Source organism: Heptranchias perlo, chromosome 9 (assembly GCF_035084215.1).
Source record: "Heptranchias perlo isolate sHepPer1 chromosome 9, sHepPer1.hap1, whole genome shotgun sequence".
NCBI lineage: Eukaryota > Metazoa > Chordata > Chondrichthyes > Hexanchiformes > Hexanchidae > Heptranchias > Heptranchias perlo.
In genome coordinates, this window is record NC_090333.1 from 36,882,030 (window position 1) to 36,907,181 (window position 25,152).

Genomic DNA, 25,152 nt, shown 5'->3' on the forward strand with positions numbered 1-25,152 from the left:
TGCTCCGCACGCGATCACAGCCTAATTGAAGGTACTTACCTTGGCTTTCGGGTTTCACGCTGGAAAGCTGCGCAGCGGGCGGACTGCGCAGCCGCATCATAGGCTGTCAGCTGGAGGAGCCAAAATTACAGCATGGAGCAGCCCAGGGGGATGGCTGCTCCCAGGTTTAATGATGCCTCACTCCAGGTCCTACTGGATGTGGATGGGGTGAGGAGGAGGGGGAGGACAGAGATCATCCCCCCACCCCCGGCGGGCGGGAGGAAGCGGCCTGCCTCTGCCATCACGAAGGCCTGGCTCGAGGTGGCAGAGGAGGTCACCAGCACCACCAACATATCACGCACCTGCACACAGTGCAGGAGGCGCTTCAATGACCTAAATAGGTCAGCCGAAGTGAGTACACTTACTCATTCCCCTACACTCCGACTGCCATATCACCGCCCCCACCCCACATTTCCTTCTGACTGCCAACACTACTCTATCACATCACTCCTCGGACCCACTCGAACCTCATCCTCATCTTACCTGCACTTACTCACCTCGCCAGTACTCATCCCACCACTACCACTCAACCTAATCCTCATACAATCTCATGGTTCTATCTCATACTCACCCTCTCATGCATCTCTTTCACGGTCAGCCTCACCCAACCTGCCACTACCTGTGCTGCAGCCACAGGGCATGCATCACGTGTAGTAGGAAGCGTGAGGAAAACGTGCCGTGAGCATGAAGGGGATGCACAAGGGTGTTTGAGGGTTTGTCATGGTTTTTACTTATATTTGATTTCTGGTCAACTCACATAACATATATTGTCGCCACTACTGCCACGTCTTTGCAAATCTTGTCTGGTTTGTGCAATAATGCCCTTTCCTGAGGATCACCATGAAGAACCACACCTGATGCCACCCATTGTGTCACTGCAGAGTGGGCGTAGGTGGATTTGCAGGGCTGTTTTGTGCAGATGACTGAGACACACTGGCAATGTCCCCGGTGGCATCCTGGAAGGATCCGGAGGAGAAGTTGTTGAGGGCAGTGGTGACTTTGACAGCGACAGGTAAGATGATGGTGCTCGGGCCAGCCGGGAGCAGCTCGGCATGAAGGAGGCTGCAGATGTCCACGACTACATGTCGAGTGTCTCTAAGCCTCCGTGTGCATTGCTGCTCCGAGAGGTCCAGGAAGCTGAGCCTCTGTCTGTAGACCCTGTGGCGAAGGTAGTGCCTTCTGCAACGCATCTCTCTGCGGTTGCCCTCCCTCCTGCTGTGCAGGTGGATGTGTCACAGCACTGTGTTGTGGAGCTCCATGTGTCAGAGGTGGACGGCGAGGCTGGTGATGCTGTTCGTCCTCCGAGGAGGTCATAACTCCAGCTATGGCGGCCCCCATCCGGAAGATGTACATTTGAGGGGGTCCGCATGGTAGGTAAATGTGTCTGCACACCGGTGTTGAGGTTGCAAGTTTGTGAATTTTATTGTTGGGAGGAGGGTGGTGCAGGCCAAACTTTGTCCAAAGTGGCAGAGTGGCCTCCTGCAATGAGTGAGGGTCTCCCCCCTCCCCCACAACCTGTCAAATGGACCTTTGCAGCTGCCACAAGCTGGTGGCTGCGACACGTCCATTTCAACTGGGAGTGTTTCCCCCAGTACGGGAATCACACTCAGTTGAGTTGAAAATCCCACCCCTTCCAAAATATCCTACAAATCAGGTCTGCAAACGACCTGAGCTATCTAATCAATTGGTTTAAGTGGGATCCCGCCGGCAATTAAAGCCGGCGGGAGTCCTGCATTTGGGGGCTGCGTGCGCATCTAAGCACGTCACTGGGGAACCCAGAGGTGGGCGGGTTGGAGCCGGGCTCCAGACCCGCCCCGGGAATCCCCGATTTTCGGAACCCCCCCCCCCCCGCCACGATCCCGCTGTCTCAGACGTCCGAAAATCGAGCCCCATAGGTCCAAAGTCACTGTTCCGCCTAAGCTACACTTACCACATGTCATGTCTCAAATTACTCATATATTCTATACCAAAATGTTGTTTTCTGAAAGAAATCATCTAATTTGCATTTGAATGCATCAATACTAATTGTTTCCACGGTCTCCCTAGGGAGCCAGTTCCATAGATTGACCACTCGCTCTCTGAAATATTGTTTCCGCAGATTAATTTTGAATTTACCCCCCTTCAAGTGAAGGCTGTGTCCTCTGGTTCTACTGTTCTGGACAAGGTGAAATAGCTTGTCATGGTCTTCATTATCTAATCCCTTTTAAAATCCTAAAAACAGCAGTCATGTCACATCTGAACCTTCTCTTCCAGTGAGAACATGCCCAAAATTATATAATTGCTCCTCATGATCCATCCCCTCAATCATTCTGGTAGCTCTCTTCTGTATCCCTTGTATGCAATATTTGTACCATGTAATTTCAAGGCCAAAATTCCATATGAGTTATAGGTCCACTTGTTTTAAGCAGATTTTCAAAAATGTATTTGTGTATGATTGACCTCCAGACACAGTTTATTTTATGTCATTTCCCAGGTCCAGGTAGGCTATTGAATGGTGTTATTTGTAGTCATTCAGGGTGAATACTGGCTCTGACACAGAATATTACAGTGCTGCAATTGTGTAAAGAACAAAGAGGAATGTTAGTGTAACTGTAAGAAAACTACTTGCTGAGGATTCAGTGTGCCTCAGTATGAAACTTTGGAGCTCGGAAGCTCTGTACTTTTTGTGGGGGCCTGGAAGTTTAAGCTGCATGCTGGTTTAGTCATTTCTTGGCCCTTTGAGAGTTTCTGCCTTTTTTACTGGCCTGGGAAGTGGCATGTGGTAGTACAGTGCAGGGAACATATGTTGAGAGTTAGAATGCATTCTTTTATCCATTAGCTTGTGTTGGTCGAGCAGGCTATCACCTAAGTTGAATCCTTGCATATGTAATTAGAGTTTTAATGTTCTACTAAACTGAAACAGTAAAAGAGGTTCTTTTTTCTGTACAGCAACCAGTAACAAATTAGAAAGATATTTTAAAATGTCTGTTTGTTTATGTTCAGCCACAAAGCTTGAAGTTCATACTAGCTGCATGCTTCACCACTGAACTGACCAACTCTTGGCATAGATCAATTCCATGTAATTGATCTGTTTCTACATTGAGAACTATCTCCCATAATTTTTAAAGCTCTCCCTGTTCAGTTTTTGTTGAAGTAATGAGTTTGCAGTGATTCAGTGATTGAATTAAAATGTAAAGATAGATCAACAGTACAGCTGCACTGTATCACTGGTACACTATCCACTTACTTTCACTTTATTAAAATGAATAGACAAGCTCGTTGTTTACCCTTTTTTTTCCACAAATGAAAAAAGAAACAAGAATGCGGAATGAACAGAAAAAGGGAACCAGGAAACATGATTGAGTTAAGGAAACTGAGCTAAACGTAATGCAAGAAGTACCTTCTTCACTCTTGCACTCTACATTGAAAATACTGCCATAGTTACCTTTTGATATTGAAAAATGTAAAGTAATACATAAGAATATAAGAAATAGTAGCAGGAGTAGGCCATAGGGCCCCTCAAGCCTGCTCCACCATTCATTAAGGTCACGGCTGATCTTTTTCCTCAACTCCACTTTCCCGCCCAAACCCCATATCCCTTGATTCCCTTAGTGTCCAAAAATCTATCAATCTCAGCCTTGAATACACTCAATGACTGAGCATCCACAGCCCTCTGGGGTAGAGAATTCCTAAAATTCACAACTCTGAGTGAAGAAATTCCTCCTCATCTCAGTCCTATGGCCGACCCCTTATCCTGAGACTGTGCCCTCTAGTTCTAGACTCTCCAGCCAGGGGAAACAGCCTGGGAATACATTAGCATTGAAGTGCAAAATACAATTACAAATTCAATTGGTGCTTCATTAAATATGTTAGATATGGAGAAAAGATGTTAGTATGGTTGTTGATTAAGTGGTGAAAATGATGACAACGTCGGTCATAGAATTTGATTGGAGAATTGGCCCTTAATACATCCTATGTGAACTCCAAGTGACTGTAGGTGCGCATTTGAATCAGCCCCATAATGTTGGGGTGTGTAAATAGATCCACAGAATGTTTGAGGAAACAATGCACTCCAAAGCATTGGTCAGACAATTTTTTTTCCTCGTAATTTATTTGTGCTCATTAGGACCAGAGATGTTCGTACCATTTCAGCATTTATTGTTAGTATCAAACATTCACAGATCAAATGTAGCAGAGCTACAGTGACAGTTTTTTCCCATTTCCTCTATGTGAGATTGCTGATTAGTACCAAAATAGGGACAATTTTACACTATAACCCCATTCCCAATAGGAACTGGATTGAAACTGCTCAAAATCTGCTCAAGATCACAGGTCTTGGGTGAAAGGGTAACGTGTATCCCACTGCACCAACCAGTTCCTAATTTTGTGAGTAATGTTACAGCTGGGGAATGGAATCCTTTTTCCTTTGAGCACCTAGTGTTTGCAGGAGGTACTTCTATGTAAGGTATACCATGATTTGATGCAGAGTAAAGCTCTTTTAACTCTGCCTCAACAATGTACCTGAGCCATAACTTCAGAAGAGCAACCTTACTACACCAGAATAACACTCTTCAATTTTCCACACCAACCTGTGACCTTTGAGTGAGCAATTTAGTGCTGAATTAGTGAGTTATTTTGTGTTATGGTCTCGTGAATTGAAACTACCCAAACTAATTCCACAGAGGATCCTTGCAGCCATCAGGCTGGACTTGTATCCAGGCTCCAGAGATGAGAGGTTTATTTTGAATTCACTGGATATTGATCTTATTTGTCATAGCTTTCGTTTGGGGCAAAAATGCCAATGTGTTTTAAAAATACTATTATATATTTGCAGGTAAAGCAACTGCTACAAATGCGAACAAAGCACATCCTTTAGAGAAAGACAATCCAGAGAGCGCACCGGTGATTGATGAGTCTAAAATGACAGCAGAACAACAGCTTGGACTGAAACAAGCAGAGGAAAGAGTGGAGAGGGATTATATCTCTCGTCTGGAAAAAGTAGGACATGTTTGATTTGCTTTGAAAGTACAATTCAAGTTACAATGGTATTAAAGTTGAATTTAAAACCAATAATGAATAATATTGATTTTTGGACAAGTGTAAATTTTTTTTGGATTTCTGTAAAATAGAATGTATGGCAGGGTTTTTAACAGAGATGTAGTCCTTAATTTAGCATTGTTGGTAAAATAATTGTATTAATATTGTAATGTTATTAATGAACTGTCAAAATTGATTCCTTTTAGAAGAGCCAGAAGAGAGGCAAAAATAAATCTGTTCCAAAGAACTGGTATAGACATGGTGGGCCAAATGGCTTCCTTCTCTGCTGTAATCCTTGATGGTTTACATCAAGCGCCTGTGAGGAAGTGCCTGGCTTCTGCTCGACCCTTCCCCAAATGAGCAAGAATGTCTGAAATTTGGATTTCAACAAGTCAGGATCACAAGTGTCAACCCACGTCCCACAACTCTGGGACTCTGACGCAGTGCATTGCTACCCCAGTGTAGTTGCTACCTAAGATCATTATTTTCAATGGGGCAAACTGATTGGATAACAGTTACCTTTTCCCTTTAAGCCTTCAACCTAATTCTCATTTCCTAAGCAGACAAATGTGAGAGAGGTTCACTATCCCATCTGTTAGCCTGTCTAACCTTTTTGGAGTGACAAACCCAGAAGTGTCCATTCCTTCACACTTTAAAAATAAAATATAAACAAATGTTTGTGAAGAAAGCAGGTACATTATTGATAATTATTTTGATTGAGTCATCAACTTTGGTGAGGTTCTGACAGATTGGAAGCAGGCACATAATAGTTTCCATATTAAAAGAAGGTGGCTTGAACACTGTAGACCCATTAGCCTCAATCAATAATTGAAAAAAATAATGGAATTAATAATCAGAAGCAAAATGGAAGAATATCTGTATGAAATAGGCAACAGTGCTTTAGAAGGGGTAGATCTTGGTATCTTGGCCATGCTCATAGAGACAGTGGACTCCGAGGAGAAAGTCAAGATCTTATAAAAGGAGTTGCACCTGGGACCCGGGTTGATTACTAGCAAATGATGTTCAGTATGGACAAATGCAAGTAACAATAGGAGATGCATGTAAGGAAAGAAAGGACGTCGCAAAGCACTTTATAGCCAATTAAAAGACGGCACCTCTGACAGTGCAACGCCCCCTTAGTACTGCACTGGAGAGTCAGCCTAGATATTGTGCTTAAATCTTTGGAGTGGGGCTTCAACACACAACCTACTGATTTAGAGGCGAGAATGCTACCACTGAGCCACGACAGATGCATATTAGTCTTCAATTGTCTTCCATTACTATTTGAATAGCAATATAAATAGCTTTATTGTAAATCATGTCTGCGTATGGTTTGGTTGCACCATTACATGCTGCAGGAGGTGGTGGGGGAGAACGTGGGAAGTCTTTAATGATGATGCTGCAGCATTCATGAGGTGTGGGGAAGGCTTGATTGACCAGCTGGTCTTTTCCCGGTCTGTCAATTTTGTATTTTCGTATTCATTCATATGAAAAATTGGATAATATTAAGACTCTTACTATCCTGTAATATAATAAAATAAATCCCTGACTGATTATTGAATATGATTTTAGATTTTGCAATACAGTGATTCAGTAATTACATCTTTCCAACTGTGTTTGGTGTGAACCTTTTCTATGATGCCAGTATTCTTAAAAATGTGAAAAAAAGGGGAGGGAATTGAGCTAGTCAAGTGCTTTGTGTTCGTAGTGCTCTAATCTAGGTTCTAGTAGAAAAACTAAGTATTGCAATATTTTAACTGTTGCAATGCTGGTTTTGTAATTTTACCTGAAAGTTGTATCTCATTTATCCAATTTTTTTTTAGAAATTGCATGAACTTATTTTCTGTGAATATATTACATATTTCGTGCTTTATGCCAATTGTAAAAGTGGTAAAACGCACATAGGTTTTGCATTTAGTGATTTTACTGTATGGGTGTGAACGTCATTTTTATTGTCCGCAGTAATGATATTTTGCACGTGAAAATCAAAAGTGATAATTCAATCACGAGAAACAGCTGCACATAATGTTCTAGAATTTTATAAGGGTGCACTTAAGGTTAAGTTACTGTTCACATGCCCATAGAATAGCAACGGCCTCACCGATGATGGTGAGATCCAGGCTTTGTTTCTCTTGTTTGAAAGATCATTGTGACTCAGAAGTATCTGCAGCTTTCTCGTAGTTTAGATCTTTCATTTGATTGACAGAAATACTTGCCATCAAACATTCTTTATATGCTAGTAATACATTATATTATAACATTCCTAGTTGTCACTGAAGCTTTGTTACATTTTTTTTGTTTTAAAGCGTTCATCAGAATATCCTTCATGTCAGTACCTATGCAAACTTTGCCTAGTTCACATTGAAAATATCCAGGGAGCTCATAAGCATATAAAAGAAAAACGGCATAAGAAAAATATTACAGTAAGTGCTTTCATTTGTTGTATATTTGCATCTTATTCTAGAGTGTTTACTTTTTTGCTACTTGCAGTAAGTTCTGTATTAAATGCTTTTCTAAAACGAGTGACTGTTTAAGTCCTATGCATACAAGTTACCCTGTCGGATAAAGTACTTCTATCTAATATGTTGAAGGAAGAATCATATAATGATCTTTTTGATTTTTGAGCTGCGCAGAAATAGTACTGTTAGATTTCAAGGTGTGAATATTTGGTTTTTTTTTCTATCCTCTGCTTTAGGAAAAACAGGAAGAAAATGAACTTCGTAACCTAATACCGCCAACTCCTGACCATGTGGCTGCATTGAATTCTGCCGTGTTACAGGCTGCACAGCAAGAAGGGATTTCTGAGGAGGACTTCCAAGTCCGGAAAAATATCGTAAATGAGATGGAGAAAATTATTCAGCAACATTTGGCAGGTGTGAATTACTTGGTGTTGTGGTTCTCCAACTGGCCACAAACAGATAATGTGTAATAATGCCCACTATACATGAACACACGTTTTCAAATTTGAATACGCAAAGTACTGATTTGCACTGCATGTGTTTATGCTGGTCATCATGTATTGAACTAAGACATCCAAGGTAATGGACAGTTTGAAAGTTAATAGCAGCTTTGATAACTTTAGAAGCAGTGATGCAAGGGCAATAGCACTAAGGTTTGATAGGGAAGAGTGATTGTACCTTTCTGAAGGATCGAGTGAATACAAGTAAACTTCCAAAAAGAGGAATAGATGGACTGGGAATAGGAGATATTGAAAGTGGCATAGGACTGGGGTAAGTTGGCAAGCACACATCTTGAGGACCATGGAAGGGAAACCATCAGGACTAGAGGTCTTATTGGAGTCCAGGAAGCAGAGGATCTAACAGACCTGGCAGAGTTAAATTTGTTGCTGATTATAATAGAGGGAAATTGTATACTAATATTGCAAAGATTAGAGTTGAAGTAAGCCAAAAAGTCAGCTTTCTATTTAGGAATGTAAAGGAGAATCCACAGAAATTATGAGGCACAGTTTTGAACAAGGGAGCACAAGGAGTATTCACTGGAGGGGTCGGAAGAGAGTAGTGGACACAATTATGTTTTTGTTGAAACTTAGACCCGCATTGTGGTGGTCCACTTCAAGTCAATTATAGTGTCCTAATAAACTTATTGGTCATAAGTTTTGCGAGCATCCTACCAACTGAGCTATGGTGGTACTACAAACACTAGAATGTTCATCTACTTAAGATGAGACTAGGTAAATCTACGTTGATTTTTTGTTTTGCTTTTTTGTTTTACAGACTGCTCCCTGCGGTTGTATGGCTCTTGTCTTACAAGGTTTGCTTTCAAAACTAGTGACATCAACATTGATGTAAAATTCCCCTCCCATGTAAGTTGTACAAAGTGTTTTCATTAATATTTTTCAACATGTAAACATGAGTCATATGATGGATATATTTTGTTGCAGGGAGTTAATAACTTCAACCAATATTGTGGTGCCACACGTTTGTACTTTATAGGCTTCGACCTTGGCCATGAAATTATACCCTCATTTAAAATGAAACCTTTTTTTAAAGAAAATCATAATCTCTTCTTACTTCTCCCACTGCTATTTTGTAAATGTTATCTTCAGATCATTTCCCATTCACAAGAGAACATTTTCTCAGGTATTTTCTGATGCCAATCTTGACATATTTGAGAGCTCCACAGCTTGACTTCCCCTCCAAATTTCTTTCATACCCCTGGCAGAGATTGCGAATTGAATGTGTCTATTATTTTGGGGGAGACAAATGTTGTAACTCTGTGTAGCAAACAGAATGTGGAAGTAAATGAAAAGTGTGAAATTAACCTGGTCAAAGATTTGGATGTGTCAGAATCTATGGAAGCTTTTAGGAAGTCTGGATTTTGATTCAGATCCGTGATTTCTGCATCCCTGGAATGGAGTGATAAGAGTTTTTCAGGATCCACAACATAAACATCTCTTGAATGTAATCTGGAATTGATTAACACTGCAATACAATAGCACTGTAAGATACCTAGCTGTCCTATAATGTATAATACTATGAATAAAATGATACAATTTAATATTATGCCATGTACAATGGTTTCAAAATTTTCTGTATGATTCTTTCTCTCTCCATTGTGGGAATTTAGTTTTGTTTATAATTGTTTCTTTTTCAGTTAAATCAGCCAGATGTTTTGATACAAGTGCTGGACATTATTAAAAACAGTTGTAAGTTCACTGACTGCCTTTGATGATTTTATGGTTTGATTATTATAAACCATTGTGGTTTGTGAAGATAGTGGGGATATGGGGTGGAGCCACAAAGTGGTGGGCCATGGGTTCCCATTTATGATCCTCCACATGCTGAGCTCTTCTGATTACGGCCATGCAGATGTGTCAAGTGGAGGCTGAGTGCTTAAACAGTTCCTACTGACCAGTTGCAACATGGCATTGAGCAGAGGTCAATGCCCTTTGTTTTCTAAAGGGAGCCTAGTGTAAGGTGGACTTAAATGATGCAAGGAGATTTGCAATCAAGAAATGGAGCTAATTGTATGATACTAATTTGATGACATACTCATGTAACATTCAGTAATTTTTGTTAAGATCAATAAGAGTTTCCGACTACACTTACAAACAAAGTAAAACGAGCTTATATAATTTTGCTCAACAGTGCTGGCTACATTAATTCTGATTATAGGCATGTGGGAGAGGTTGGTCTATCATTTCTTTTCAGCATATATTCAGATAGTATACATCTCATACATAAAGATGGTCATGATTGTCAAACTAAATGGGCATGAACTCACTGGAAAGAGAAGGTTCAGAGGTGATATGATTGCTGTTTTCATGATTTTAAAGGGACTAGATAATGTAGACCATGACAAGCTATTTCACCTTGTCCAGAACAGAACCTGAGGACACGGCCTGCGCTTCAAGGGGGGTAAATTGAAAATGAATCTGCGGAAACAATATTTCAGTGAAAGAGTGGTCCTTCTATGGAACAGGCTCCATAGGGAGATGGTGGAAGCAGTTAGTATTGATTCATTCAAATGCAAATTAGATAGATTTCTTTCCGAAAATAACATTTTGGGATACAGTATATGAGTAATTTGAGATGTGACTCATTGTAAGTGTAGCATGCTTGGGAGGAACAGATGACTTTGGACCTGTGGTAATACAAACTAAAGGGTACAATTCTAAAAGGAGTGCAGGAACAAAGAGATCTGGGGGTATATGTGTACAAATCGTTGAAGGTGGCAGGACAGGTTGAGAAAGCGGTTAAAAAAACTTTATAAATAGAGGCATAGAGTACAAAAGCTAGGAAGTTATGATATACATTTATAAAGCACTGGTTCGGCCACGACTGAAGTACTGTGTTCAATTCTGGGCACCGCACTTTAGGAAGGATGTGACTGCTTTAGAGAGGGTTTAGAAGAGATTTACTCGAATGGTTCCGTGGATAGAATGGAGAAGCTGGGATTGCTCTCCTTAGAGCAGAGAAGGTTGAGAGGAGATTTGATAGAAATATTCAAAATCATGAAGGGTCTAGACAGAGTAGATAGAGAGAAACTGTTCTCATTGGCGGAGGGTCAAGAACCGGAGAACATAGATTTAAGGTGATTGGTAAAAGAACCAAAGGCGACATGAGGAAAAACTTTTTTACACAGCGAGTGGTTATGATCTGGAATGCACTGCCAGAGGGGGTGGTGGAGGCAGATTCAGTCGTGGCTTTCAAAAGGAAATTGGATAAGTACTTGAAGGGAAAAAACTTGCAGGGAAAGGGTGGGGGAGTGGGACTAGCTAGATTGCTCTTGCAGAGAGCTGGCATGAACTCAATGGGCAGCATGGCCTCCTTCCATGCTGTAACCATTCTATGATTCCGTGATTCCCAAAGCGCTCCACCACTGGGATTTTCTTCCTGTCATGCCTGGGTCTGTTGTAGACTAATTGATAGAGATTGATTTCTTTGATTAATTAACAACTCCATTATTGTTGTATCATTCGTCTACCAGGACGGTTGAAGGCGAACTAGAGGGACTGTGGTCTTTTTCCGTATAGCAATTCCTATGTTCCTAAATAGCCTGCAGTTTTTTTAAAATAAAATTATTTAACATTTAGATCTTATATCAGTTAAACTTTATTTTAAGCTTCCAGTACTATATCAGCTTTGACATTGGATGAATATGACATCCATTATTTAGAAGTAATTCATTAAATCATAAAGACTTTCTTCTTGCATTTGTCCTAATATATTTATAACTTTACTTTCCAGCTTTATATTCAGATGTCGAGTCTGATTTCCATGCCAAAGTTCCAATTATCTACTGCAGGGATATAAAAAGGTTTGTATAAGCTGCAACTGCAGGAACATTTTTATTTTAGCCTTTTCTGAATGTTCATGGAAACTTCTTGCATGTGAATTAGAATGTATAGAAGATACAGCATGAAAAATGGCGAGATATGGTTTATGTTCGACTCTTGGGGATGGCCGAATATGTTGAGAGCTCAGAATGACTTGTAATGGTCATCTTCCAAAGTCCATTCAGGTGAAGGTTTTTCACCTGAAGCAACTACCTGTCTTTTCTCTCTTGGCTCCTGACAAACCCATTGATCATTCTCTTGTTTTCATTGCAGATTTCCAGCATCAGTTTTTTTTTAAATCTCTAGAACATATTCCGTATCGCATAATTGTACATGCTGTATCCTCTTTATGCAGTGAGGATATAATTTATAACAACATGCCTTCAAGATGAGGCTGTTGCTTTCATTCTAATAGGTAATCATGAAGACTGCCTCTCATCTTTCTCTGAAAGTCAATGGCCAATGTTGAAAATCCAAGTTGTCATGCATGTAAATACTCCGAAGCGCCCTGAAAATGGTTGAGGAGAGGAGAATGTTATTTTTATGTTGCCACTTAAATTAAAACCTATTACGCTGAATGCACCACAAGAGCAGGCAGTTTATAAATAAATCATGTCACACCCATCCCAATGGCTTCATGGAAAGTAATTGGGAATGGCTCAGTGGAGGCTTAAAACATGAAGTGTAAACCATATATATAATGTAAACGTGTCTAAATTATACTCAATCCATACGCAGTTCATAGTAAACTTATTGGCTTGGTGGTAACACTCTCACCTCTTGAGTCAGAAGGTTTTGGCTTCAAGTCCCATTCAAAGACTTGAACACATAATCCAGGCTGACATTTGAGTACTTAGTGCAGCATTCCCTTAGTATCAGAGGTGCCTTCAGATGAGACGTTAAACCAAGGCCCTGTCTGTCCCCTCAGGTGGACGTAAAAGATCCTATGGCACTAGTCGAAGAAGGGCAAGAGAGTTCTCCCAGTGTCCTGGCCAACATTTATCCCTCAACCAAAGCAGATTATCTGATTGTGTATCTTATTGCTGTTTGTGGGAGCTTGCTGTGCGCATATTGGCTGCTGCATTTCCCTACATTCCAACAGTGACTACACTTCAAAAGCACTTCATTGATTGTAAAGTGCTTTGGGATGTCCTGAGGTCATGAAAGACATTGTATGAATGCACATCCTTTCCTTTGTACTGTCGCTCAGGTTTTTATACAGATTTAGCCCCATGCACCAAACTGCAACCCTATTGTTAGCCATGAAAACTGTTTTTCTCCTCTCCACCCATCATTGAATGCTCATGTCCAAACTGCCTGGTTCATAGAACAGAGTATGATATTCTAAGCCACAATCATTTCCACATATGCAGAACATATTGTAGCATTATTAGAGGAGGTGCAGTAAGTAGAATTTACTCTCAGGCCATTTTTCCTTTTTCTTCAAATTCTCAACCAAGTCTGGCAGACCTGTCCTCTGGAGGAATGCCCATATCCAGGACTGGGATTCAAACTTGTGTCACTGGTTAAAAATCTAACAATTGGATTTTAACTGCTAGGCCAGCTTAAAAAAAAATATCAGTTTATTCTTTTAATTGCAATATTCCGTAAAAGATGTTTTCAGACTATTTTGTATCCTCTTCATTTACAGTGGTCTGATTTGTAAAGTCAGTGCAGGGAACGATGTGGCCTGCCTTACCACTAATCTACTGGCAGCACTGGTCAAACTGGAGCCTCGACTGATCCCGCTGGTTCTAGCATTTCGGTACTGGGCAAGGGTAAGCAATTTCCTTCTGAATGAAATGTTTTGACCTTGCATAATGGAACCTTAAATTCTGATAATTTGACTTCATTGCTACATGTCTGCAGTTCAGTTTTCTGCCCTCCCTGACTGTGAGCCTGGCTTACTAGTAGCATTCCTGTCTTTGAGTCAGACGGTTAGGAATTTAAGCCCCACTCTAGCACTTGGGGACATAATCTAGATTGAAACTTCATTCCAATACTGAGAGTGCTGCATTATCAGTGGACTTTTGTAATATGTATTGTTCAGTACCACAACGTGCACTACAATTGCCTCCTCAGTAATTATGGAATCCTATTCTATTTTGTTTCTAAAAACCAGTTAGTTAATTCTCTCTGTACTTCTGTGAAATAGTGGATTTCTAATCATGATCTGCAGCTTCTCTAGCAATGGCTTCTCTTCCCACCCTCATGCTGTCACTTCAGGAGCCCCACAAACATCCATTCTTAGCTCTCTCCTCCCTCATCTACATGCTGCCCCTTGGCAACATTATCCAAAAACATTGGTTCAGCTTCCACATATACACTGATGACACCCAGATCTACCTTTCCATCATCCCTTTCGACCCCTCCACTGACTCTGCTATCAGCCTGCTTGTCTAATATCCAGTCTTGGATGAGCCATAATTTTCTCCAACTAAACATTGGAAAGACCAAAGCCCTGGCACTAACTCCACACCCTCAACATTGACTCCATCCCTGTTCCTGGCTGCTGCCTGAGGCTTGAACCTCTTTGTCCTGTTTGGCCCTGAACTGATTTTCCAACCCCATATCCTGTACATCACAAAGACCACCTATATCCACCCCCATAACATTGCCTGCCGCCGCTCCGACATCTCATTTGCTGTTGACCCATCATTCCATGACTTTTTCATCTCCGGACTCGACAATTCAATATCTCTCCTAGCTAGACTCCCCCTTCCACTCCATAAACTTCAGCTCATCCAAAACTGCTGCTCTTATCCAATTCTACACAAAATCCTATTTTCCCGTCACCTCTGACCTACGTTGGCTTCCAGTCCCAGAACACTTACATGGCAACATAGAAAATAGGAGCAAGAGAAGACCATTCGGCCCTTTAGGCCTGCTGCGCCATTCAAACTGATCATGGCTGATCGTCTAACTCGGTACCCTGTTCCTGCTTTTTCCCCATATCCCTTGATCCCTTTAGCATTAAGAAATATATCTATCTCCTTCTTGAATACATCTAATGACTTGGCCTCCACTGCCTTCTGTGGTAGAGAATTCCACAGGTTCACCACCCTCTGAGTGAAGAAATTTCTCCTCAACTCTATTCTAAATAGCATACCACGTATCCTGAAACTGTGACCCCTGGTTCTGGACTCCTCAGCCATCGGGAACATCCTCCCTGCATCTAATCTGTCTAGTCCTGTCAGAATTTTATATGTTTCGATGAGATCACCTCTCATTCTTCTAAACTCTAGTGAATATGGGCCTAGTCTACCCAATCTCTCCTCATACGTCAGTCCTGCCATCCCAGGAATCAGTCTGGTAAACCTTTGTTGCACTCCTTCCATGGCAAGGACATCCTTCCTCAGATAAGGAGACCAAAACTGCACACAGTACTCCAGATGTGGTCTCGCCAAGGCCCTGTGTAACTGCAGTAAGACGTCCCTGCTCCTGTACTCAAATCCTCTTGCAATGAAGGCCAACATTCCAGTCGCCTTCCGAACTGCCTGCTGCACCTGAATGCTCTGTACAAGGACACCCAGGTCTCGTTGTACCTTCCCTTTTCCCAATCTATCACCATTCAGATAATAATCTGTCTTTCTGTTTTTACAACCAAAGTGGATAACCTCACATTTATTCACGTTATACTGCATCTGCCATGCTCTTGCCCACTCACCCAACTTGTCCAAATCACATTGGAGCCTCTTTGCATCCTCCTCACAGCTCACATTCCACCCCAGCTTTGTGTCGTCTGCAAACTTGGAAATGTTACATTTAGTTCCCTCATCCAAATCATTGATATATATTGTGAATAGCTGGGGCCCAAGCACTGATCCCTGCGGTACCGCATTAGTCACTGCCTGCCACCCGGAAAAAGACCCGTTTATTCCTCTGTTTCCTGTCTGTCAATCAATTCTCAATCCATGCCAGTATATTGCCCCCAATCCCATGTGCTTAAATTTTGCACACTAACCTCTTGTGTGGGACCTTATCAAAAGCCTTCTGAAAATCCAAGTACACCACATCCACTGGTTCTCCCCTATCTATTCTACTAGTTACCTCCTCAAAAAACTCCAGTAGATTTGTTAAGCATGATTTCCCTTTCATAAACCCATGATGACTTTGTCCAATCCCGTTAATGCCTTCCAAGTGTTCTGTTATCGCATCTTTTATAATAGACTCTAGCATTTTCCCCACTACTGATGTTTGGCTAACTGGTCTGTAATTCCCTGTTTTTTCTCTCCCTCCTTTTTTAAATAGTGGGGTTACATTTGCCACCCTCCAATCTGTAGGAACTGTTCCAGAGTCTATAGAATTTTGGAAGATGATCACCAATACATCCACTATTTCTAGGCCACTTCCTTTAGTACTCTGGGATGTAGACTATCAAGCCCTGGGGATTTGTCAGCCTTTAGCCCCATTAATTTCCCTAGCACTTTTTTTTTACTAATACTGATTTCCTTCAGTTCCTCCCTCTCACTAGACCCTTGGTTCCCTAACATTTCTGGGAAGTTATTTGTGTCCTCCTTTGTGAAGACAGAACCAAAGTATGTGTTTAATTGTTCTGCCATTTCTTTGTTCCCCATTATAATTTCCCCCATTTCTGACTGTGAGGGACCTACATTTGTCTTCACTAATCTTTTTCTCTTGACATATTTATAGAAGCTTTTACAGTCAGTTTTTATGTTCCCTGCTAGTTTACTCTCATACTCTATGTTTCCCCTCTTATTCAAGCTCTTTGTCCTCCTTTGCTGAATTCGGAACTGCTCCCAATCCTCAGGCTTGCCGCTTTTTCTGGCAATCTTATTGGATCTAATACTATCCCTAATTTCTTTTGTAAGCCACGGTTGAGCCACCTTTCCTGTTTTATTTTTGCGCCAGACAGGAATGAATAATTGTTGTAATTCCTGCACACATTCTTTAAATATTAGCCATTGCCTATCCACTGTCATCCCTTTTAGTAAAGTTCCCCAATCTATCATAGCCAACTCGCACCTCATACTTTCGTAATTTCCTTTATTTAGATTCAGGACCCTAGTTTCGGATTCAACTACTTCACTCTCCATCTTAATGAGGAATTCTATCATGTTATGGTCGCTCTTCCCTAAGGGACTCCGCACAACAAGATTGTTAATTAATCCTTTCTCATTGCACAATACCCAGTCTAGGATCGCCTGTTCTCTAGTTGGTTCCTCAACGTATTGGTCTAGAAAACCATCACGTACAGACTCTAGGAATTCCTCCCCCACAGTATTATTGCTAATTTGGTTTGACCAATCTATATGTAGATTAAAGTCACCCATGATTATAGTTGTACCCTTCTTGCATGAGTCTCTAATTTCCTGTTTAATGCCCTCCCCTACATCTCCACTACTGCTTGGGGGCCTATAGACAACCCCCACCAACGTTTTCTGCCCCTTGGTGTTTCTTAGCTCCACCCATACAGATTCCACATTGTGATTTTCCGAGCCAATATCCTTCCTCACTATTGCATTGATTTCCTCCTTTACTAACAACGCTATCCCACCTCCTTTCTCTTTTTGCCTGTCCTTCCTAAATATTGAATACCCCTGGATGTTCAGTTCCCATCCTCGGTCACCCTGCAGCCATGTCTCCGTAATTGCAACTATATCATAACCATTAATATCTATTTGCACTGTTAATTCATCTAGCTTATTGCGAATGCTCTGCGCATTAAGACACAATGCCTTTAGATTTGTCTTTTTAAGATTGCTAGTCATCTTAGTTTTATTTTGCACTATGGCCCTATCTGTTTTTTGCCCTTGTTTTCTCTGCCTTCTACTATTGCTTCTTCCCTTTCTGTCTTTTTGTTTCTATTCTTGTTTTCCCCTCCTCTATCTCCCTGCTCAGGTTCCCATCTCCCTGCCATTCTAGTTCAACCCTTCCCCAACAGCACTAGCAAACACCCCGCGAGGATGTCGGTGTCGGTCCCGGTCCTGCTCGGGTATAACCCGTCCCGCTTGTACAGGTCCCACCTTCCCCAGAACCGTCCCAATGTCCCAGGAATCTAAATCCCTCCCTCCTACACCATCCCTGCAGCCACACATTCATCTAGTCTATTCTCCTGTTCCCATACTCACTGGCACATGGCACTGGTAGTAACCCTGAGATCACTACCTTTTGAGGTCCTGCTTTTTAATTTATCTCCTAACTCCTTAAATTCACCTTGCAGGACCTCATCCCTCTTTTTTACCTATGTCGTTGGTACTGATATGGACCACGACTACTGGCTGTTCAACCTCCCCCTCCAGAATGCCCTGCAGCCGCTCAGTGACATCCTTGACCCTAGCACCAGGCAGACAACATACCATCCTGGAGTCACATTTGCGTCCGCAGAAACACCTATCTGTTCCCCTTGCAGTTGACTCCCCTATCAATATAGCCCTGCCACTCTTATTCCTCCCCTCCTGTGCAGCAGAGCCACCCGTAGTGCCCCGAACTTGGCTCTTGCTGCTTTCCCTTGATAAGCCATCACCCCCAACAGTATCCAAAGCAGTATATCTGTTTGAGAGGGAGAAGGCCCCAGGGGACTCCTGCTCTACCTGCCTAGTCCTTTTACTCTGCCTGGCGGTCGCCCATTTCCTTTCTGCCTGCGTAATCTTTACCTGCGGTGTGACCACCTCACTGAATGTGCTATCCACGATAATCTGAGCATCGCGGATGCTCCACAGTGAATCCACCCGCAGCTCCAGCTCCGAAATGAGGTTAGCCAGTAGCTGCAGCTGGACACACTTTCTGTACACATGGTTGCCAGGGACAACTGTAGTGTCCATGATTTCCCACATAGTGCAGGAGGAGCATATTACAGGTGCGAGCTCTGCTGCCATGACTTGCCTTAGATTTACACTGCGTTCACCTCTCGGACTCTCTTCCCGCTATCGAGACTCTCCTTTTACTCTCCGCTCACCGCTCGGACTCTCCGCCCGCACTGCGCTCACCGCTCGGACTCTCCGCCCGCACTGCGCTCACCGCTCGGACTCTCCGCCCGCACTGCGCTCACCGCTCGGACTCTCCGCCCGCACTGCGCTCACCGCTCGGACTCTCCGCCCGCACTGCGCTCACCGCTCGGACTCTCCGCCCGCACTGCGCTCACCGCTCGGACTCTCCGCCCGCACTGCGCTCACCGCTCGGACTCTCCGCCCGCACTGCGCTCACCGCTCGGACTCTCCGCCCGCACTGCGCTCACCGCTCGGACTCTCCGCCCGCACTGCGCTCACCGCTCGGACTCTCCGCCCGCACTGCGCTCACCGCTCGGACTCTCCGCCCGCACTGCGCTCACCGCTCGGACTCTCCGCCCGCACTGCGCTCACCGCTCGGACTCTCCGCCCGCACTGCGCTCACCGCTCGGACTCTCCGCCCGCACTGCGCTCACCGCTCGGACTCTCCGCCCGCACTGCGCTCACCGCTCGGACTCTCCGCCCGCACTGCGCTCACCGCTCGGACTCTCCGCCCGCACTGCGCTCACCGCTCGGACTCTCCGCCCGCACTGCGCTCACCGCTCGGACTCTCCGCCCGCACTGCGCTCACCGCTCGGACTCTCCGCCCGCACTGCGCTCACCGCTCGGACTCTCCGCCCGCACTGCGCTCACCGCTCGGACTCTCCGCCCGCACTGCGCTCACCGCTCGGACTCTCCGCCCGCACTGCGCTCACCGCTCGGACTCTCCGCCCGCACTGCGCTCACCGCTCGGACTCTCCGCCCGCACTGCGCTCACCGCTCGGACTCTCCGCCCGCACTGCGCTCACCGCTCGGACTCTCCGCCCACTCTCAGAACTTCAAATTTAAAATTCTCATCCTTGTGCTTAAATCCCTCTGTGGCCCCATCCCTTCCTATTTCTGTAACGTCCTCTAGCTTTATAACCTTCCCTCGAACACACTGTTCCTCTGACCCTGGCTTTTTGTGCATCCTCCCTTCCTTTGCCCCAGCGTTGGCAAGCGTGCTTTCAGGTGCATAGGCCCCATACTGTGGAATTCTCTCCCTAAATTCCTCTGCCTCTCCACCTCCCTCTTCTTTCAGATCTAGCTTAAAACCCAACTCTTTGAATAAGTTTTTGGTCATCCCTCCCAATCTTTCCTCCTTAGGCTTGAACAAAACATAAGAAATAGGAGCAGGAGCAGGCCAATCGGCCCCTCGAGCCTGCTCCGCCATTCAATAAGATCATGGCTGATCTGATCCTAACCTCAAATCTAAATTCATGTCCAATTTCCTGCCCGCTCCCCGTAACCCCTAATTTTTTTTAAAATTCGTTCACGGGATGTGGGCGTCGCTGGCGAGGCAAGCATTTATTGCCCATCCCTAATTGCCCTCGAGAAGGTGGTGGTGAGCCGCCTTCTTGAACCGCTGCAGTCCGTGTGGTGACGGTTCTCCCACAGTGCTGTTAGGAAGGGAGTTCCAGGATTTTGACCCTTTACTTCTAGGAAACTGTCTATTTCTGTTTTAAATTTATTTAATGATATAGCTTCCACAGCTTCCTGGGGCAGCAAATTCCACAGACCTACCACCCTCTGAGTGAAGAAGGTTCTCCTCATCTCAGTTTTGAAAGAGCAGCCCCTTATTCTAAGATTATGCCCCCTAGTTCTAGTTTCACCCATCCTTGGGAACATCCTTACCGCATCCACCCGATCAAGCCCCTTCACAATCTTATATGTTTCAATAAGATCGCCTCTCATTCTTCTGAACTCCAATGAATAGAGTCCCAATCTACTCAACCTCTCCTCATATGTCCACCCCCTCATCCCCGGGATTAACTGAGTGAACCTTCTTTGTACTGCCTCGAGAACAAGTATGTCTTTTCTTAAGTATGGACACCAAAACTGTATGCAGTATTCCAGGTGCGGTCTCACCAATACCTCCCTGTTTTTATATTCTATCCCCCTAGCAATAAAAGCCAACATTCCGTTGGCCTTCTTGATCACCTGCTGCACCTGCATACTAACTTTTTGATTTTCTTGCACTAGGACCCCCAGATCCCTTTGTACTGCAGTACTTTCCAGTTTCTCGCCATTAAGATAATAACCTGCTCTCTGATTTTTCCTGCCAAAGTGCATAACCTCACATTTTCCAATATTGTATTGCATCTGCCAAATCTCCACCTACTCAGCCTGTCTATATCCCCTTGTAGGTTTTTTATGTCCTCCTCACTCTCTACTTTCCCTCCCATCTTTGTATCATCTGCAGACTTTGATATGTTACACTCGGTCCCCTCCTCCAAATTGTTAATATAGATTGTAAAGAGTTGGGGACCCAGCACCGACCCCTGCGGAACACCACTGGCTACTGGTTGCCAGTCCGAGAATGAACCATTTATCCCAACTCTCTGCTTCCTGTTAGGTAACCAATCCTCCACCCATGCCAGAATATTACCCCCAATCCAGTGATTCTTTATCTTGAGCAATAATCTTTTATGTGGCACCTTGTCGAATGCCTTCTGGAAGTCGAAATACACTACGTCCACTGGTTCCCCTTTATCCACCCTGTACGTTATGTCCTCAAAGAACTCAAGCAAATTTGTCAGACATGACTTCGCCTTCGTAAAGCCTTGCTGACTTTGTCCTATTAAATTATGTTTATCCAAATGTTCCGCTACTGTCTCCTTAATAATAGACTCCAAAATGTTACCCACCACAGATGTTAGGCCTTCTGCCTACTACCCTTTTTAAATAAGGGTGTTACATTAGCAGTTTTCCAATCTGCCGGGACCTTTGCCGAGTCCGGAGAATTTTGGAATATTATTACCAAAGCATCCACAATCCCTACTGCCACTTCCCTCAAGACCCTAGGATGTAAGCCATCAGGTCCAGGGGATTTATCCACCTTGAGTCCCATTAATTTACTGAGTACCAATTCCTTAGTGATTTTAATTGTATTTAGCTCCTCCCCCCTGCCCCGAGAGCCCCCTGTTTGTCCAGTGTTGGGATATTCTTAGTGTCCTCTACTGTAAAGACTGAAACAAAATATTTGTTCAGCATTTTTGCCATCTCCATGTTTCCCACCATTAATTTCCCGGTCTCATCCTCTAAGGGACCTACGTTTGCCTTAGCCACCCTTTTTCTTTTTATATAACTGTAGAAACTCTTGCTATCTGTTTTTATATTTTTTGCTAATTTATTTTCATAATCTATCTTCCCTTTCTTGATCAATCCTTTCATTACTTTTTGCTGTCTTTTGAAGACTTCCCAATCTTCTATCCTCCCACTAAGTTTGGCTACCTTATATGTCCTTGTTTTTAGTCAGATACTATCCTTAATTTCTTTACTTAGCCACAGATGGCTGTCATTTCTTTTACACCCTTTTTTCCTCAGTTGAATATATATTTTTTGAAAGTTGTAAAATAACTCCTTAAATGAACACCACTGCTCATGTACCGTCTTACCCTTTAATCTATTTTCCCAGTCCACTTTAATCAATTCCGCTCTCATACCATCATAGTTTCCTTCATTGAAGCTCAGTACGCTTGTTTGAGAACCAACCTTCTCACCCTCTAATTGGATATGGAATGTAACCATGTTATGGTCACTCATTCCAAGGGGATCCTTAACTCGGACATTATTAATTAATCCTGGCTCATTACACAGGACCAGGTCCAAGATTGCTTGCCCCCTTGTAGGATCAGTTACATACTGCTCAAGAAATCCATCCCTAATACACTCAATAAACTCTTCCTCAAGGCTGCCCTGCCCAATTTGATTTGTCCAGTTAATATGATAGTTAAAATCCCCCATAATTATAGCTGTTCCCTTATTACATGCCCCGACTATTTCCTGATTAATACTTCCAGCTGAGTTGCAACTATTAGGAGGCCTATATACTACGCCTGCTAGTGTTCTTTTCCCCTTATTATTCCTTATCTCTACCCAAACTGTTTCATTATCCTGATCCTTTGTCCCAATATCATTTCTCTGTATTACAGTGATTCTTTCCTTTATTAACATGGCCACCCCACCTCCCCTTCCTTCCTGCCTGGCCTTCCTGATTGTTAAATACCCTGGCATATTTAATTCCCAGTCGTTGTCACCCTGCAGCCATGTTTCTGTAATGGTCACAAGATCATACCCATACGTAGTTATTTGTGCCGTTAACTCGTCCATTTTGTTACGAATGCTACGTGCATTCAGATAAAGAACTTTCAAATATGTTTTGTGACACTTAGTTCCTGCTTTTTCCTTTTTTAACGTCTGTTTTTCCTTGCATCTCTGTGAAGCGCCTTGAAACACGTTCCGCATTAAATGTATTATAAATGTTATCGTCCACTTTCATTTTGGTTCATCAGCAGACATGAGGATTTGGAACAATTCTTCTCTGCCTGATTTTTAGAAACATTTATGTTGTAATAAGCTATATCTACAATCACCTATTTAAAATCCTTTCTCATTTTAGGTGTGTCACATCGACTGCCAAGCAGAAGGTGGCATTCCCTCCTATTCATTTACATTGATGGTAATCTTCTTTCTTCAACAAAGACAAGAGCCTCTTTTACCGGCTTACTTGGGCTCATGGGTGAGAATCATAATGTTTTTTCTATGACGAGGGCTCATTCTCCTGTTTTTCTTTGATATTCATATCTGACCCTATTTAGCTGCTTATAACAAGCATTAAAAACACAAACTCACAGCTAACGCTTTCCTAGATTTGTAGCAACACATATATTTGCACTTGCTGCATATTTACTTGGGCACCTTATCATCAGTATCTATGTTTTATTGTGCAACTAATACAACAATTATTTTTAAACCATGTACAGCAAACTGTCCTCCCAGTTTTTATTTTGAGCCACAAGAGAAAATTCACTTGTCACTATTTTTTGTAATCCTAGATTGAAGGCTTTGACTTGAAAAAAATCGATGAGTACCACCTGAAAGGAATACAGAATGATGAATATGTGTTATGGGAACACAGACCAGCAAACGCTGGGGAAACAAAAAACACAAACAATGGAGAAGGCAAAAACTCAAATAAAGCCGATCACAGGAAATCTTCAAACAAAAAGACAGAAAGCACTGAACCTAATAACCAAAGTAGTTCATTGAAGGGAAAACAAGGCAAGGTAAGTGCAGTATATTACTCTTTTTTTTATTTTTTAAAAAAGCTATACTATTATAATTTGTGTAATATTCTGTAATCTTACTAAGGTTTTTGATACTTCTTGAGCAGTTGAAGTGTAGAAGTTTAGTGTAAAATTATCTTGAATGTTATTTTGCTATAGTATTAACTATGAAGTGCTTAAGTACACAATTTAAGTGTATGATCTGGGCAAAATTGAATTGATAAATATATCCATGTATTAAAGGATTAAACTTCCAGCCCGGATGGTTAGCAGTGCAATTCCAAGTCTCAATAATATTCACACTCGTCTTCCCCACATTAGGAAACTTTTTGAAGGTTCTTGTTTGGACAGCTAGATGGAATACTGCTTCATCTCTGAAGAGGAAAGTGTAACAAAAGTAGCCTACATCATTGAAGCTCTCTATAGGTTTAAGTTCTGTATTACTGGGTGGTAGCTGTGGATAAGGCCACACTCCATCCTGCTACCTTAGGGGAAAAGTGTTTGAATGGAAGAGTGGTCAGAATGACAAATATAAATGAGAAATAAATCCAGTTAGCAGAAGTGAAAACAATGAGCATAGATAGAATATATGGCTTTGGCTTTTTACTACTCCCTGTATGTAGATATTTTTATCCAGTATCATAAACCAGTAAGTACTTAAGTTAAATTAACTTTCTAATTACCTCTATTGCAGATTGACTCACAGTTGATCCTCTGTTTAAAAAATATATATTTTTAATTCTGCATTTTTTTATTGTACGGTTTCTGAGATTTGGCCATTGTAGGGTCTAATTTGGAGTAACCTTCTGATACCAAATAATTTTGCAATGGAATTGGTTTCATTTGTTAAGTTGACTAAGCTGCCTAGTACTGAAAACTTAAACTGACTTTTTAATCACACAAAGACCTGAAGAGACTTCTTATAAATCATTTGTTGACACTTTCTCTTTCCTTCTTAGGCTGCATTGAAGTTTGGTTCATCACATCAAGTTTCTCTTGGACACCTCTGGCTAGAATTACTGAAATTTTATACTCTAGAGTTTGCATTGGAAGAATACGTCATCTGTATACGGGTAAAAGATCTTGTATCAAGAGAGCATAAAAACTGGCCGAAAAGGAGAATAGCCATTGAGGGTGAGGTGAACATATACAATATGTGTAATAAATAGAATGCTTGGTAAACTTCAATCTCCCAAATGATAAAATTTAACAAAATGTTTTTGGGGCAAGTGAGGTGAGGTAT

General features: G+C 42.5%; 1 protein-coding gene across 3 annotated transcripts in view; it reads left to right on the forward strand.

The window, feature by feature from the left end:
* Nucleotides 1–25,152, forward strand: part of tut4 (terminal uridylyl transferase 4) — an 80,986-nt gene that overhangs the window by 12,034 nt on the left and 43,800 nt on the right. For all 3 annotated transcript variants that reach the window (XM_067990199.1, XM_067990200.1, XM_067990201.1), the window contains 10 exons: nucleotides 4,853–5,016; nucleotides 7,362–7,478; nucleotides 7,751–7,928; nucleotides 8,790–8,878; nucleotides 9,670–9,721; nucleotides 11,766–11,835; nucleotides 13,506–13,632; nucleotides 23,243–23,362; nucleotides 23,679–23,909; nucleotides 24,869–25,043. In XM_067990199.1, the coding sequence (XP_067846300.1) occupies nucleotides 4,853–5,016; nucleotides 7,362–7,478; nucleotides 7,751–7,928; nucleotides 8,790–8,878; nucleotides 9,670–9,721; nucleotides 11,766–11,835; nucleotides 13,506–13,632; nucleotides 23,243–23,362; nucleotides 23,679–23,909; nucleotides 24,869–25,043 (1,323 nt within the window). The remainder of the gene's footprint in view (nucleotides 1–4,852; nucleotides 5,017–7,361; nucleotides 7,479–7,750; nucleotides 7,929–8,789; nucleotides 8,879–9,669; nucleotides 9,722–11,765; nucleotides 11,836–13,505; nucleotides 13,633–23,242; nucleotides 23,363–23,678; nucleotides 23,910–24,868; nucleotides 25,044–25,152) is intronic.